The 17,873-nt window shown below is 40.7% G+C and overlaps 1 protein-coding gene across 13 annotated transcripts in view; it reads right to left on the bottom strand.

Annotated features, from left to right (window-relative positions):
* Positions 1-17,873, bottom strand: part of NHSL1 (NHS like 1) — a 276,666-nt gene that overhangs the window by 113,584 nt on the left and 145,209 nt on the right. Inside the window, exon 1 of one of the 13 annotated variants that reach the window (XM_063666652.1) lies at positions 13,060-13,414. The exons of 8 other annotated variants lie outside the window; for them this stretch is intronic. In XM_063666652.1, coding sequence (XP_063522722.1) covers positions 13,060-13,075 — 16 coding nt within the window. In that variant the 5' untranslated portion in view covers positions 13,076-13,414. Of the gene's footprint in view, positions 1-3,767; positions 3,880-13,059; positions 13,415-17,873 lie in introns of those variants that run through there. 4 more of the 13 variants (XM_063666651.1, XM_063666649.1, XM_054492678.2 and 1 more) reach the window with 4 other exon arrangements.

Here is a 17,873-nt window from a genome sequence, read left to right on the forward strand (position 1 = left end):
GGGTATCTTATCTCATTTGATCCCCCACAAAATCACCCCATCAAGCAAGCAGGGCAATCACTTCTATTTATTAGATGGCAACAAACGGCTCAGAGTAGTTAGGTGGCTTATTCTGAGTCAATAAATGCTAGACTTGGGATCAGAAACTCTGATTCCTAGCTTAGGGGTCTTTCTGTTTTACATGGAGAAATTTTACTCATGGCTAATAGCATCATGGAAGATTCCAGGTTCATCCCGAATGTGCAATCTAATAAGACCTCAGCTGGACATTAAAATGATGAGCCCACTTACAAGACAGAAGCTGAAAAGGCAGCCTATCAGAGGTCAAGGTTCCTATAACTTCTAATAACCATAACAGTTCACAGAAATAAAGCGGAAGGAATGAAGTCCTTATGGTAGCTAAGCACTTAATTACTCAACAGATTAACAGAGTACCTCTAGGTGCACTCTGACTTGGGGTCTTCAGTAATAATCAACTTGCTCAAATAGTACCTAATACAGACAAAAACACACAGTGACTTGATTGTGAACACATTTAGAGAAAATGAGGAACAAATGTAATGGCAATAGAAAAAAATACATACAGGGGAACCCTAGAAAATAATCAAATGGACCTAAAAATTTAAAACAAAGGGTAGAAAGACCAAATGAAATAAAATTTCAATGCATATTATTATTTTTAAAAATTACGGCCAAGCATGGTGGCTCACGCCTGTAATCCCAGCACTTTGGGAGGCCTAGGTGGGCGAATCACTGAGGTCAGGAGTTCAAGACCAGCCTGACCAACATGGAGAAACCCCATCTCTACTAAAAGTATGAAATTATCCAGGCCTGTAATCCCAGCTACTCGGGAGGCTGAGGCAAGGTAATTGCTTGAACCTGGGAGGCGGAGGTTGCGATGAGCCAAGATCACGCCACTGCACTCCAGCCTGGGCAAGAAGAGCAAAACTCCATCTCAAAAAAATAAAAAAATAAAATTAAAAAAAAACACATTTAAATGATGATTTGCTAAGAGAAATAATCTCATATTTCTGAAAATAATTTTTTTTCTGTCTATGATCAATTGCCCATTCATGGGACTATGCATTGCAGTGTTTTTCTAAAACATTGAAAACTCAAGAGCGAGGAAAGTGCTTAGATGAAGAGTGTGTTTTTCCTTGGTGAGTAAATCCTTAATCCTTTTTAGTCAAGAGAAGTGTAGCCACTTCAGAGTGATGCTTGAGAAGGGCCAGCAGGGAATGGGCCATTTTCCAGATGGTGACCTGCCACTTCTAAGACCAAGAAGCTACACGGGGGGACACTTATCTTCCTTCCAGTCACCATGAAGCTGAGAGTCATTTGTTCTGAATGTTTAAATTTCTAGAAACACATTAACTTTTCTCTTCCTCTATGACCAGCTTCCACATGCTACAGGCCATTAATGATTGAAACTGTTTCATCAGATTTTTTGGTTGAGTTGCTACAAAAAATGAAACTCAGAATTAAAAATCTTTCTTGCTCTGCTAATTAATAGCCTGCGTATTTTCAGTCCCATTGAAAGTAGTACAATCTACTTTTATATTTTAAGCTATTCTCAGAAAAGTCCATTTGTTTTCATAGAGAGTGATGGTTAAAGTCTTTTTACCCAAACTAGATTAAATATTAATATTTCATTCCTTTAATCAGCAATTATCTACTGGAATTCTTCTGGATCAAGTTAATGAACTTAGCCCTCAAGGAGCTTACAATCTAGTAGTCAAATCAAAGGACCCTTGGTACATGACGACGACACAAAAAAAGAGGGTTCAGGTCCCATAGAACGTGCAAATCCCACTCAGTGAGTTGAGTTGGATCCTACTCTCCATTTTAATAATGCTATGAAAGAAAAGGAGCACTCTGAAAGGGTACAATACCCTGTATTTACCAGCAGAGTCTTTTTCATAGACTTTATCACACATCAACCTCAGCACAACAGATATATGCATACAAATAAAAATTAACCTGCTCCAACGTTTAAGTTAGTTCTCTAACTTCTACAGGCTCCCTGTTGTTTATTTCTAACTTAATACCTATCAATAAAGCCATGGAAATCAGTTTTCCAAAATTCCAACAGAAACTCTATCAAACTTGGTTAATAAAGCCCAAAGGTAAATCTCTGTGGCTGCATTTAGTACACAGATTGCCACTTTTAATGATAAAATGAGATGGGGTGGAACGATCCTCACTTGCATTAAGGAAAAGATGGAGGAGTCTCATTAAAGACCATACCTTCTAGGAGCATCAAACAAGAACACGACTCAGCTGGGACTGTAGTTCCAGCAGGGAAACCTTTTCCTTTTCTGCCAGACTAAAGGTTTGATGCAGCTGCAAGTTCTGTAGCTTAGAAAACAGACTTTCTCCTCCCAGGTTTATTTCAGGCCTGTGATTGATATTTCAAAAATAAATAGAAATTGCCAAGACAAGCTTTTACTCCGAGTGAAATGAGGCTTTAAAGCAAAGGACTGGCACGATATCGCTTGTCTTAAAAGATTTACTCTGGCTACTGGGTTGAAAGTAGGCTATAAAGGGAAGCTATTATCATAATCCAGGTGAAATTCAGGCCAAGCAGGTAGCAGTTTAGATGGTGAGAGGTAGTCAGATAATGTGGAAAAAAATTAATATAGTCAATAGAATTTTCTGCCAAATTGAATGTAGGAATAAGAAAAAAAGTAGTAGTTGGCTGGGCGCAGTGACTCACGCCTATAATTCCAGCACTATGGGAAATAAAGGCGGGAGGATTGCCTGAGCCCAGAAGTTCGAGACCAGTCTGGGCAACACAGTAAAACCCCACCTCGACAAAAATAAAAAAAAAATTAGCCAGGTATGATGGTGCATGTCTGTAGTCCCAGCTATTCAAGAAGCTGAGGTGAGAAGATTACTTGAGCCCAAGAGGTCGAGGCTGCAGTGAGCCATAATTGCACCACTGCACTCCAGACTGGGCAACAGAACAAGAAGACCCTGTCTCCCCTCTCCGACACCCCCTTACCAAAATAAGAAGTCATAAATCACTTAAAGGTTTTTGGGCTAAGCAACTGGAAGGACGGATTTGCCACGGAATGGGGAAGTCTGCAGTGGGATAGATAGGGGTGGAGGACAGAAATTTTGATATGTTCATGAAGTCAGTTAGACATCCAGGTGAAAATATGGCAGCTAGATATTCATATCTGCAGTTCAGTACACCAAATACCAGACTGCCTTACTGTAAAACAGCAAAAGACTCATGACATTGACTAGGGAATTATCGTAAACTGAGAATTTTCATTGTGTGGTGAGGATCTGCTCTGGCAGAGAGAGCCTGTTCTCTCACTTCCCTACAGGGCACCCATACAGACTGATCTAATTTTAGTCATGACACTGAGCTAGTTGCTGGGGGGCCAACGTCAAGCAAGAGACAAAGGAGGGTGGCTATTCACACACAGAGGTTGAAGGTCGCTTTCCAAAATTAAAAAGAGGGCAAGGGAAAATTAGAGTAAAGGAAATCTAGTCAAACATAGTCCAAAACAGCAGTCTGGGAGAAACCTGTGGTATGGCATGCATTAAAGGAATCTCATTTATTTTAGGGGCTCCAGTTATCCCCCAGCTCATAGATACTTTATCTTTTCCAGATAACACACCAACAATGGATCCATTCTATGATTTCACAAAGGTGAGTGAGGACTGGGGAGCGACTAAGACAAACTCATTTTCAGCCAAGTGTGTTATCGTAAGTCAAATAACATACAAATAAGGATTTATGATATTTGCCATACCAACCAACGTTGACTTTCTGTGGCAAGCAGAAACGACACTGGATGTTTTAGCATTAAAAGTTCTCACTGGACACGGAAAAGCAGCCATCTCTATCAGCCATCTCTATAGGAGCAGTCTTGTAAACCCAAACCTAAAAGTGATGGCAAACATCAAACTAATGTTTTATATTTAAATCATGCTTACAGACATCACAAATTTAATCATCTGCATTCAATCTTTTCAGCGTTTATAGATTCCGTGGTTTTGGAGAGATGGACATATGTCATCTTTTTTTTTTTTTTTCACTTTAAGTTCTGGGATACACGTGCTGAACGTGCAAGTTTGTTACATAGGTATACATGTGCCATGGTGGTTTGCTGCACCTATCAACCCGTCATCTAGGTTTTAAGCCCTGCATGCATTAGGGATTTGTCCTAATGCTCTCCCTCCTCTTTCCCCCGACTCTGGACATATGTCATCTTCTGAGTATGCTACTTGTTTTAAACTTCCATCGTAATTTACTGACTGACAATTCAGTTGGACAGCTCTCACACTCCCTGGCCTCTTCTCTCTAAGATGAAAAATAGGCTGCCAATTACTGATAGAAGAAGAAATACAACGAGAAGAGAAATAACCCAATAATTAAGGGGAGCTCGTTCCCAATTCCTCAGTACAGCAGTCAACCTAAAATAAGGACATTTCCACCTATATAAGGATAAAACCATCCACCCATAGATTTCTCTCTTCCTGATGTGGAGAGAGTTTGTAAAAATAAAACAATTTTATAAAAGGCACCATCTTGAGCAGTTCAAATCTTGTTTTAAATTTTTATCAAGTATTTGTTCTGCCAGGAAACATTTCCAAATAGGAAAGGTTTTGTCTCAATTGCTGTGGCAGCAAACACTTCCGTTGGAGCTGTTAGAGCAGTATCAGGATACTCTCACTGGCTTACATAGCTTTCAAAATATTTGTGTTGCTACCACGCTCCTTTGCCAATATATGTGACTTGTAATACTTTTTTATTCATCTGGATGTATTTATACAACTGTGTAGGTCCAGAAAACTTTTTAAAAGTTGGCGTAAATATGCTGTGATGAAAACTGAGAAATACATCTGCCTTTCTCACTATGTAGAAATACCACATTTGCAAATTAGGGTACAAATCAGTCTTCACTTTCAAAGACCAAATTAAGCCCTTAGAGAGGTCAAATTTAAATAACATCACTATATATTACAGAGAAAATACCAGCATCTTATGTAAGTTATTACTTAATCCTCAATATTTTATTAGGCAGATCCATTCTCAGAGCTAAGGAGATCTTTATTCAAGGAATAAGCTGATATGATTAACGGATAGAGCTGGGATTTCTTGAATATTCTTTACAAACCTGTGTTAATTATTTTTGTTATTTGGGTCATGATTAGCAGGGAAACCCCTTACAAAGTCTCTGGCTTTGCTTTGTTACCAAAGTCAATCTTGGGGAAAGAACCGCCAAAAGCTGGCACAAGCAGTAGCACCTTTACATTGGGCAGGAAAACAACCAGAAGTCTTGGGGCTTCAGAGACCCAGGCGGGTGAGAAGTCCAGAGCATCAGACAGGAAGAGTTTCCTGGGGGTAGGAACAGTGACTGGCACATGGTAAGTGCTCATCAACACACAATGAAATAACACACACCAAATTCTATCAAAATATTTTGGTCAGAGTTGATGAACTTCAGAGGTATTTCAAAATGTCGACAAATCTTGGATACCCTTTGACATATAAATTAGCCACCTTGGGACAATATTGATCTCTTTTGCATAAAATACTGGGTATTCTGTTACAGCAAAACTTTTCCAGGAAAAAAGAAAGGACTTGAGCTTCCTTTGTCCTCTTAAAATTAGGAAGGGTCTAGATAAAGCAAAAGCGCAAATCTGTAGGAGATGGCTAAGGAAGGAGAGATAGAGTACCACTACTGGGGGCTAGGTGTGTTCATATACTTCATTTTCTTTTGCCATGCCATCCCACATAGCTAACACCAAGGCATTTTCTGAGGCCCCTTTCTCATTTGCTCTGTTTGGAATTAGAAAAGTTGCTACTCTCAATGTCTGGTATAACCCAGTTTCCCCACATGATCGTCTACCAAGTCAAGCATCCTCTGGGCATCTGCCAGGCTCGTCAGCCAGGCTCCTGTAGTCCCCTTTGCCTTCCCTTTCCTAAGAGACCACTCATTAAGTCACTGTTCATCCTCCCCTGACCCTGCTCCCAATGCTCGCGCCCTCGAGAGAGCAGAGGCGTCTGTCCCAACTTTTATTCTGAAAGTTCCAGCAACAGTGAACCTTGCACAGTTCACTCAGTGAAACAAAATGATGGAGAACATAGATGGCCTCTTGTGGTCAGCAAAGCCAAGATTTTCTCTTTTGCTCTCAAATGCTGTCTTGCAAAATTTCACAAGTACGAACATATGTTATCATCTGACCTTTTGAAAACTATTCTGTGTATATATAAATTCACTTAAAGTGTACTGCAACTTGTGGCAGTACACTCACTTTATGCTATTTATATCTTTTTGTTATAAGAAGACACTCCAAAGAAAAAGTGGTGATGAGCACTCACATTTCTCTTATCATGCACCCCCTCCCCCAAGTTAAACCCACAGTCAAGTCACTCTGGCCTTTTTCTCAATGGCTCTCAGGGTTAACCACATTTTGACACTAACAACAACAAAAAAAGTTCTAAATGTAATCTAAGTTAACAAAGACTGATAAATGTCACGTAATCACCAGATAGAAGATGAACGCTGCTGACATTAAATCAAATAGTTTGTCATTCTGTTGGCTGTCAAATTAAGATCTCTTAATTTTAAATGCAACTGCTACATACAATTTTATAAAATAATTAATGTTCCCAATTTAAGACTACCCATCTTCCACCCCACATCCCCAATACCATATCCTGCCAAACTGTTTAATCGTGCAAAATCTATTAATTGCTTAAAGACCCTCAGGTTGTTTTCAGCAGTATTTTCTTCTGATGTTTAACACAGAAAAATATGTACCCCTGCATACCTTTGTACCTGGTTAATGGTGGTGACATGATGTCCTGAGAGGTAAACTGCCTTTATCACATGGGTCCATCTGCCTTGCCTATTAACTATCACCTTTACTAACGCGTGTGTAGACTACTGATCACATCCTTGTAACTAGAAGGAGTTCAATATGGCTTAGGTGTAATACTGCTCCCCCAATGAGCTATCACTGAGGAGGACAGCTAAGGCGAGGTAGGGGGCCTAAAAAAGACAAATATGAAAATCAGCAAATAAAGGAAACCAGAATAGGTAGAAATGGAACAGGAGATATTAAAATGAAGAGTTTAACTGAAATCTTAGCTAATGCTTTCAGTAATTCAAGTCATTTGATTCAGTTCCACAAAATTACCCAGAGCATGAATCCTTGCACAGAGCATGCTCCAGAAACAAGCAGACCCCAAGTTCTCCTCGTTTTAGGCAGCAAAACTCTGTTAACTGCTCTTTCAGTCCATAGGGTAGCATCTCAATTTATAGTATTACACAACCTATTTAGCATGGTAATCTGGCTTCTACTGCAACAGATTTCAGAAACAGATTTTGACTATTCATGGAAGGAAAAAAAGAGAACTAAAAAGCATGATAACATTTTCAAGGGAAAGACAAAAGAAATAAAGGGCTAGCCAGCTTTGTTTCATTTATTAAATTCCAAGGGCTTTCCCCACCAGTTTGAAAAATGCATGTTATTATCACTGTGTTTATTAAAAGTGCTACTTTAAATTGCAGATTGAGCAAATGGGAATTCCCCTTGGTAGCCGTAGATTACCCACTAACAATTATATGCAATTTTAAACGAAAGGAGGAGGAAAGAACCAGGAAGAATTGTAGAACAATGGTTCTAAAAGCCACTGATAATTTATATAAAACTAGACATCTAAATGTATGATAGTAAAATGTCCAGAGTCACACAGATGCAATATTCCCAGGGTTGCTTTGCATTTTGATTTTTTAAAAGTCTTTCAAAATGGTGCTCAGAATCAACTAGCATAAACTTTGCTCACTGATTATCTGATAGCTTATTACCAGATTTAAGAAGGGGCTGGGGACCTTCCAGAGCAAATGGTTGCTTACTAGCTCACTTGAAAAATGCACTTGTTTCAGCACAGAAATAACAAATCTGTTTCTGATTCCTAACATTATTTTCCAAATGCTGCCAAGAAAAGAATCTAAGGAATTCTTTTACATACACAACATACACAAGACAACTGGAAAGAGGCCTGTGATCTGCTCCAGGGTGCACGAAGAGGAAGGATAGAGTTAGTTTCTAATATGAACTGCCCTTGTGGGAGCAGAGGCACATGCCTGAGATTGTTCATAGCTGTAATCTCCAACATAACTCTTTGCTATTATTAGACAACTTAAAGGCCTTCCTAAATCAGTAACTTGTGAAGCAGAAAAGAGTATAGGACCCTATCGTTCGGGGCATGCAGGCAGCTGGGACACACCCAATTCCACAGAATTCACCACTTTTCTGCTCATGAAACTAGATTTCTACCTCTTGGAAGACATATAAAGGCTGAGGAAGGGAAAGAACCTAGTCTAACACAAACCAGGTTAAAAGTCCCTAGAGAGAATGCAAAACCAGGTAAAACCCATTAGTAAATTCAGGAACTTGAGGTCTATGATGCTTATAAAATATAGTGAAATTATTCCTGGAGCACAGAAGGATAGATGTATGCACCCTGTCCATATTAAAAGCAACATCAGGCCAGGTGTGGTGGCTCACGCCTGTAATCCCAACACTTTGGGAGGCTGAGGCGGCGAATCACTTGAGGTCAGGAGGTCGAGATCAGCCTGGCCAACATGGTGAAACCTCATCTCTAATAAAAATACAGAAATTAGCCAGGCAAGGTGGTGTATGCCTGTAGTCCCAGCTACTCGGGAGGCTCAGGCAAGAGAATCACTTGAACCCGGGAGGCGGAGGTTGCAGTGAGCCAAGATCGCACTACTGCACTCCAGCCTGGGCAACAGAGCGAGACTCTGTCCCAAAAAAAAATAAGAATAAAAGCAACATCATTTAAAAAATCTTACCTCATTTTTAAAACTCAACAGCAGAGAGTCTGCTTTAAAATTTTCAACATTGTGTAATAATCACACCAATGATTTCAAAAGTACATATTTTAGCATGGTTCACTTCTGTTATACTAATAAGGGGGACTTAGCAACAGAGTCCCCTTTGAAGAGAAGGAGGATAAGCAGGAGAATGCTGAAAGACTGAGTCATCCAACAGACTGAGCTATCTAATGCAACCGTTTAAATTTTTGGCTCACACTGAGTTGACTGCAATGAACTAAGTTCAATTTTGTTTTTTGTTTTTCCCCTTCTCAGCAGGATAAGAGTTCATGAAAGAAGCCGAATCGATTAAAGGAAATAAAAAGGCAACATTTTCCTTTGCATGACTGACCATAATGGGTATGTACATTTTCAACTCTTCTACCTACACATACAAACTCATCTTAAATTTGCATTGCCATAGTTTCAAAGGCATCCTCAAAGCAGCTATGTTGGATATCATTCTTACAGTTCTCCATTAAACACACTTCCCATGCAGCTGCCCTCAGGCTATGTGATTTTACATGCGGTCCACTGAATTGGATTGAATAGCGTCCTCCCAAAATCATGTCCGCTCACAACCCTGGAATATGACCTTATTTGGAAATAGGGTCTTTGCAGATGTAATTAGTTAAGGTGAAGTGATATACTGGATTAAGGGTGAACCCTAAGGTCCAATGAGTAGTGTCCTTTTAAGAAAAACATCTGACACAGAGACACAGAGAAACACACAGGAAAGAAGGCTGTAGGAAGACAGGCAGAAACTCAAGTGATGCTACCAAAAGCCAAGAAATGCCTGGATCCATCAGGAAGTGGAAGAAGCAAGGAACAGTCTTTCCTGAGCCTTCAGAAGGAGCATGGCCCTGCCAACTCCTTGATTTCAGACTTCTAGCCTCTAGAACTGTGAGAGAATACATTTCTGGATAAGCCACTCACTAAGCAGTAATTTGTTATGACAGCTCTGGGAAACTAATGCAGATTTGTCTACTAACCAGTGCCAGTAGGACAATACTTCACTACCAGTCCACCATAAGATTAGTACAGGAAATGAGATTAAATGTTTAAGAACTTTTATAGCTGTTTGACAATGTGGTGCTGTCACACAAGCACATGATTTTGTGTTTTACAAAATATCAGTCTGTAATGGTTTGGAAATTTCCTTTAAAAAGTCTTCACCGAAGTTAGAGAAGCACTGCAAAGATAATTAGTGTTTACAAAGTTAAAGCTGATGTACTATAATTAAGAAATTTGCATTCGGAACTATTTCAGAGAAGTGTAATTATGTTCCACGTAGCTTTAGTAGTAAAAACATTTTATTCTAATTTTTATTTATTCTTTGAAAATTTTTTTCGAGACAGGGTCTCACTCTATGGCCCAGGCTAGAGTGCAGGGGCACAATTATGACTCACTGCAGCCTCGAACTCCTAGCCTCAAGCAATCCTCCTGCCTCAACCTCCCAAGTAGCTGGGACTACAGTTCCATATCACCACATCTGGCTAATTTTTAAATTTTTTTGTGGAGACATGGTCTCCCTACGTTAGCCAGGCTGGTCTCGAACTCAGGGCCTCAAGTGATCCTCTCTCCTCGGCCTTCTAAAGCATTGGGATTATAGGCTTGAGACATGGCACCTGGCCTATTCTACTTCTTTGAATAATCTGTGAATGGTACACATGGTAGTTTGCTATTAATCATGTTATTTGCTATTAATCGTATTATTTGATTAGCCATAACTCACTTCCCAGACCATAATGGATCACTTGCTACACAGTGAAGGAACATACCATGCCTTTGTTAGCCACAAAGACCTTAGCTGAACTTCACAGAACATCTTCCCAAAGACTGAGTGCTCAAATGTTGCACATACAAAATGCAGTTAGGAGAAGCTGATGTATCAGATACTTCAATAGCAAAGAGTGACTGCAACTATATAACTTACGATAGTGACAATAATGAGAAAGATGGCATCCTTCTTCAAGGAAGGCCAAATTGACAAAAAGCTGAGTAGACCTGGCTTCAGAAAAGAAACAGTCTAAGTAGAGAAAAGGAAATCCTGCATCAATGTGGGAAGCGATCTGATTTAAATGTTTTCTTTCAGCAATTACAAGAAACACACAGGAACATGATTTAAACCAAAGGAAGAGCAATCATGTTTCCTTTAAAATCAATGCTAATCACAACCACATATGCAATAGCCCCTAGGACCTTGGCTAGCCACAGACCAATGAATGAAAGCCACTTTTCCAAAGTAAGAACACAAAGCATCAACAAGTAGCTCTTACTAATTCTTCTGCTTAATCTCACTCACCCTTATTTTATCATGGGCTTGCTTCATATGTAGGGCAAAGGACAACTTAAAAATCATTATTGTAAATCAAGAAGCTATAAGTCACAGGAAGAAAGTAGAAGTCAACTGTTTGTCCTAGCTGCTGGGAGATCAGAGAGTAGGCTTTAAAAGGGTGCGATTGTGGATTCCTGATTAGAACACACACTTCAGCGTAAAAGCACTTAGTTGTCATCACATGCCATATGTTTGAGTTTTTTAAATTATCTGAGTTACCACAGAAACTAAGAGTCCAAGAAAATGAGAGATTCTTTAATAAAATGAAATGGCTGTTATGGGAATAGGTGGAGAAAAATATGTTGAAGCTGCAGATGTCCTACCCAGTAACAATTCCACACCCATATTCAATTAAAAATTGTAAACCTTAAGCTATCATTGGATTGTAATGATTTCAATTGCGCTGTGGAAATTACACTAGGTAGCATGTACCTTCATCCAATAATACCACTGACTCTTCATACCTAAACTTTTTTTAGAACAATTTTTTGAAGAAACAGTGTCATGAGAGCTCATAATGAGAGCCTTTCATCTAAAATTATTTTTCAGAAATAATTAAATTCATGTCAGCCCATGACTCCTTGGAAATCCACTGCAACTAGATACTCTCTGTAGTAAGAATTAATTTAACGCTTGAGGACAGAAAAATGTGATGTTCCTTTTTGTTCTTACCCCCTCAATTTCACCAAATTTGCACCTACTATATAAAGGAATATCCCAAACACCAAGTTCAATATTAAAGACTGGTAGGTTTTAAGGTGTCAAAATAAGGTTAAAATTGCAAAGGCTGGGTCTACAAAATCCACGTCTATACCTCATGAACAGACTTTGAGGACAAAGGAGCAATCCACAAAGCAAATAAGCCAGGACCACTTTATTTCCAAAACTTGAAAAGATGTCAAGAATTTCCCATCAACAGAATGACATACACTGAAAGATATGAACAGAACAGTTCCAAGGAAATTCATCTCCCCCTCTACCCCGACCATTTCAACAATCACATAGACAAACACACTCTCACATGCCTACATTAATTACATTATAACAAGAGTTGGAAGAAAAATAGAGTTGACAGAAAAAAATAAATGCCTAAAGAGAGAAAATACTCCTTGACTAATCAGGGAATGACAACATATACTCATATAATCACCATCTTATAGTACTTAGGAAGTATTATAATCCATATGTGGCCAGAACAAGAAGTATGTTCTTTCTTTTCTTTCTTTTTTTTTTTTTTTGAGACCGAGTTTCACTCTTGTTGCCCAGGCTGGAGCGCAGTGGCGCAATCTCGGCTCACTGCAACATCCGCCTCCTGGGTTCAAGCAATTCTCCTGCCTCAGCCTCCCAAGTAGCTGGGATTACAGGCACCCGCCACCATGCCCAGCCTAGAAGTATGTTCTATAGTCAAATTAATTTCACTCCTAAGTTCACACAGTAAAGCTTAAAGCAATAGAATCCTTTACCCTTTTCTACTCCTTCTAACCCTTTACATGAACAACTCCTTACATGAAAAAACTTCTCTAATAGACTCATACTACTGCTGTAAACTATTCCTGTATTTATTCAGTTGATTTTAAAAACCTTCTTTTAAACTTTTAGCTACTTTTGTCTATAACAAAACACGTTTAAACACAGAAATATCCTTTCTGTCTAGAAGAGAATTCCATCTCCCCAGCAGGAGGTCTTTCTTCCTGTTTGCAACAAAAAAGAACAATGACTTTTTCACTTTCATACTTACAAAACTCCCTCAAACTTTGATTTTTACTGGAATCAGCTCTGTGATTTAGACTTTGATGCTAAATGACAATCTTCCCCAAGTAGAACTCTGCCACCCAAATGGACACGAAGTCCCCTCACCTTTCAGGCAGAACATTCTGCAGCAGTTCCATGGAGGGGCTGTGCTCTGTGGACTGATGAAGGCTGCAGTGCTAGGCACAGCTGTCTCCCAGCCCACCTCCTCAGCGCTCACTGCCAGAGAGCGGGGCGGCCAGCCAGCGCCTGTTACTCCAGGAAGTCACTGCCCAATCCCCAGCCTGCTGGGCTGTGCTGCTGACACCTCCCTATCTCTCCTGGGTTATTTCACACCATGGAATCAGCCTGCGATCATCTTGAAAGGGGAAAGGAGCCAGGGGTTAGCAGTCACCGTTCATACAGTCCAGTGCAGATCAGCCCAAAGGCGAGCCCATTTGTTTGTGCTTCTCTCTCAGCATTTTCCACCACAGCGGATGCAGCTCTTCACGTGATCAACGACACAAAAAAGAAATCACTCGATTCAGTTTAATCTTTTGCTATTAATTATGACTTACTACTCACTGACTTCATTATTCCTTTTCTGTTCACATGCTCCCCTTTTTTTTCTAATATAGAACACACCATATACTGGCACATAATTAACACTGCACGTTATAATAGGAAACTTTGCACTCCGTTGTCTGAGTCTATGTAAATGAGTGAATATATGTGAAATGCTCTTTTAGTCCCAGACAAATAGTAAGCACAAAGTAAGTGCTATCATTACTACTACATACTGCTATTTAAAAACGGGGCGGGCATGGTGGCTCACACCTATAATCCCAGAACTTTGGGAGACCAAGGCGGGAATATCACTTGAGCCCAGGAGTTTGAGACCAGCCTGGGCAACACAGTGAGACCCCATCTCTACAAACAACAACAAAAAAACTAGCTGGGCATCGTGGCATGCACCTGTGGTGCTAGCTACTTGAGCCACGTGGAAGGACTGCTTGAGACCAAGAGGTCGAGACTGCACTGGGCCATGATCACACCACTGCACTCCAGCCCAGGCAACAGAGTGAGACTTTGTCTCAAAACAAGAAACAAACAAACAAAAATCAAGAAAACCACTTGAGTATTAGGATAAAAATGTGAAGCATGTTACACTTCTATGGCAATGTCATTTTTTCAAACGAGGAAACAAAGGCAGCATTAGAGTATGAGAATTTCTAGCTCTACTGTGGCTGTGATCCGATCAGTACATTTCTTCCCCTCCACTGGAAAGCTAAATTCACTCTTGCAAGTTCAAGGTTACTTGACTATGGACTCTCAAACACAGGTGGAAAGTGGCAGAAGGAATCTTATGACAGATCTGATGAGAAACAGTCCACAAATACTGCCTCAGGAGCACCCTGCTTGAAAAGTACCGTCTGAACCCTAAGTGGCCCCGTGGTCCTTCCCTACAGAGACGTGAGAGTCTCCTGGCTCAGGAAGTGGCCATTGTTCACAGGACCCGTTGCTGTTTGCAGGTCTTCCTTTTGACTCCACAGGATGCAGGAAACTGACTCACAGAACCAATCTATCTATCTGTCTGTGTCCTGGGGTGCTCACTGCCACACAGTAAGGATGCTCTATGTTCTTTTGGTTTTCAATATACGGTGCAGCATATCCCAGCTGGGTTTCTGCTCCCTGTCACCCTGAATCACCAATAGCACCTGGGTAATAAATATGTTGTCTACCATAAGGAAGTCACTGTACTAGTTTCTATGATCACAAGAATATATAAGAGGTCTCTAGCCAGAAGCTAGTTAGGATTAAAAAAAAAAAAAAAAAACCTGCATGGGGAATGATGAACAGTGATATTAACTCTTCTTCTTCTTCTTCTTTTTTTTTTTTTTTCTGAGAGGGAGTCTCATTCTGTTGCCCAGGCTGGAGTGCAGTGGCGCTATCTCGGCTCACTGCGAGCTCCGTCTCCCAGGTTCTCGCCATTCTCCTGCCTCAGCCTCCCGAGTAGCTGGGACTTCAGGCACCCGCCACGGTGCCCGGCTAATTTTTTGGTATTTTTAGCAGAGACAGGGTTTCACCGTGTAAGCCAGGATGGTCTCAATCTCCTAATCTTGTGATCCACCCGCCTCGGCCTCCCAAAGTGCTGGGATTACAGGCATGAGCCACCGCACCCACTCTTAGAACAGAATGGGAGGGAACCTCATAGCTCATCTCATTTGTGTAAACCATGAGGTGATTGATTCACCTAACAAACAAGATCAAAACCAGACCAGCTGATTAGCCTCTTCCATCTCACCACGGGACTCTCTCCATGGCTGATCTGAGTTATTCTCTGTCCTCTCCTGTTCTGAGTAGTCTCTCCCACGTAATTTACAAATTACAGAGGTATTCCTGAAAATATTTTCATGGGTTACATTTAACTTTTCGAATTGTAGAGAGAGAGAGAGAAAGGAACTCCTACCTTAGAGACTTAAGACTTTTGAACACAGGCTAATACACAGGGTCTCAGGTGATTAGGCATATTTAACAGCACTCTGAATACTCAGTTTAAGCCTTTTTTTTTTTTTTTTTGAGATGGAGTCTCGCTCTGGCTGGAGTGCAGTGGCACGATCTCGGCTCACTGCAACCCCCACCTCCTGAGTTCAAGCAATTCTCTGCCTCAGCCTCCCAAGTAGCTGGGATTACAGGTGCCCGCCACCATACCCGGCTAATTATTTTTTGTATTTTTAGTAGAGACAGGGTGTCACCATCTTGGCCAGGCTGGTCTTGAACTCCTAACCTTGTGGTCCACCCACCTCAGCCTCCCAAAATGCTGGGATTACAGGCGTGAGCCACTGCACCTGGCAGTTTAAGCCTTTTTAAATAGAGATGACTTTATATGCTGGAAAGAACAGTGGATTGGAAAGTAAAGAGAATCTCCTTCCAGTCATATCTATATCACTATCTAGTTCAAGCCTGTCCAACCTGTGGCCCACATGCAGCCCAGGACAGCTTTGAATGTGACCCAACACAAATTTGTAAACTTTCTGAAACATTATGAGATTGTTTTGCAATTTTTAAGTTCATCAGCTATCATTACGGTTGGTGTATTTTATGTGTGGCCCAAGACAATCTTTCTCCTTCCAATGTGGCCCCAGGGAAGCCAAAAGATTGGATGCCCCAATAGTTAGTCTCTACAGCAGTTCATGGCCTGTAAATGTGAGGACTGAATAGAACAAGGGGACTAAATTAACTCTAAGCTTCCATCTTAACTCATTAATTTTTTATTTTTGGTATGAATACACACACATACTATTAGGTACATTATGTCAGGTCACGGGAAAAGAATCTTTGCCTTCTTGTGGTTTAGTGCAGGAGATGAGTGGAATAAATATAATTTAGTGTGGTAAGTCACATAACAGAAGAATACACAAAATTAATAATGATCAGTGGTAGTTCTTGCCTACCGCCATCTAATTAAGCTACTCTCCTAAAGTTAAAGCATATATAATTTAATGTAGTGAGTTGAATAGTGTCCACCCCAAATTCATGTCCACCCTCAGAGTGTGGCCTTATTTGGAAATAAAGTCTTCTTAAGTTAAGGGAGGTAAGAATCAAGATGAGGTGATACTGCATTAGGGTGGGCCCTAAATCCACTCAGAGTGTCCTAATAAGAGAGAAAATGGAGCCGGGCATGGTGGCTTATGCCTGTAATCCCAGCACTTTAGGAGGCCGAGGCGGGTGGATCACCTGAGGTCAGGAGTTCTATACCAGCCTAACCAACATGGAGAAACCCTGTCTCTACTAAAAACACAAAATTAGCCAGGCGTGGTGGCGCATGCCTGTAATCCCAGCTACATGGGAGGCTGAGGCAGGAGAATCTCTTGAACCTGGGAGGCGGAGGTTGCAGTGAACCGAGATTGCGCCATTGAACTCCAGCCTGGGCAACAAGAGCGAACCTCTGTCTCAAAAAAAAAAGAGAGAGAGAGAAAAGGATACACAGAGACACAGTGAAGGTCATAAAAGATGGAGGCAGACACTGAAGGGATGCTGTCACAGATAAGGAACACCTGGCACCAGCGGAAGCTGGAAGAGGCAGGAGAGGATTCTCCCTTAGTGCCTCTGGTGGGAGCGGGACTCTGCTACCACCTTGATTTTAGAACTCAGGTTTCCTGAACAGGGAGAGAATAAACTGGTTATTCTAAGCCACCACACTTGGGGTAATTTGTTACAGTGACCCTAGGGAACTTACACATTTAGCAAGGTAATAATTATGTGAGATGGGCATGATTTGTTTTTCTTTTAAATTGTCTTCAATTTATGTTTACATAGGCTTAAAACCTATTTTTTCCATACCCTTGTACTTACTGCAGCAAAATGTTATAGCACTTCTAAACAGCACAAATACCAACCTCTATTAAATTGCTGAAATTATAGGTATCACTACCTGAAAACTTCACAGCATTAACCTCAAGCAATGACAACAAAAGAGGTTTTTCTTAATGTCAAATATAAAGTTATCATATTAAAAAAAAATCCCTTGTTGGCCGGGCACAGTGGCTCATGCCTATAATTCCAGCACTTTAGGAGGACGAGGCAGGCTGATCACCTGAGGTCAGGAGTTCAAGACCAGCCTGGCCAACATGGTGAAACCCCATCTCTACTGAAAATATAAAATTAGCCAGGCGTGGTGTCGTACACCTGTAATCCCAGCTACTCGGGAAGCTGAGGCAGGAGAATCGCTTGAACCTGGGAGGCAGAGGTTGCAGTGAGCTGGGATCGTGCCACTGCACTCCAGCCTGGGCAACAGAGTGAGACTCCGTCTCCAAAAATAATAATAATGAAATAATAATTTTAAAAAGCCCTTGTGTTTACAACTGTATGTTTGAGAATAAAGCATGAAAAGGCACACTGTTCAAACTAGGAAAAAATAAGAACTATACATTGAAATGATT

Source organism: Pongo pygmaeus, chromosome 5, assembly GCF_028885625.2.
Source record: "Pongo pygmaeus isolate AG05252 chromosome 5, NHGRI_mPonPyg2-v2.0_pri, whole genome shotgun sequence".
In the NCBI taxonomy this organism is placed as follows: domain Eukaryota; kingdom Metazoa; phylum Chordata; class Mammalia; order Primates; family Hominidae; genus Pongo; species Pongo pygmaeus.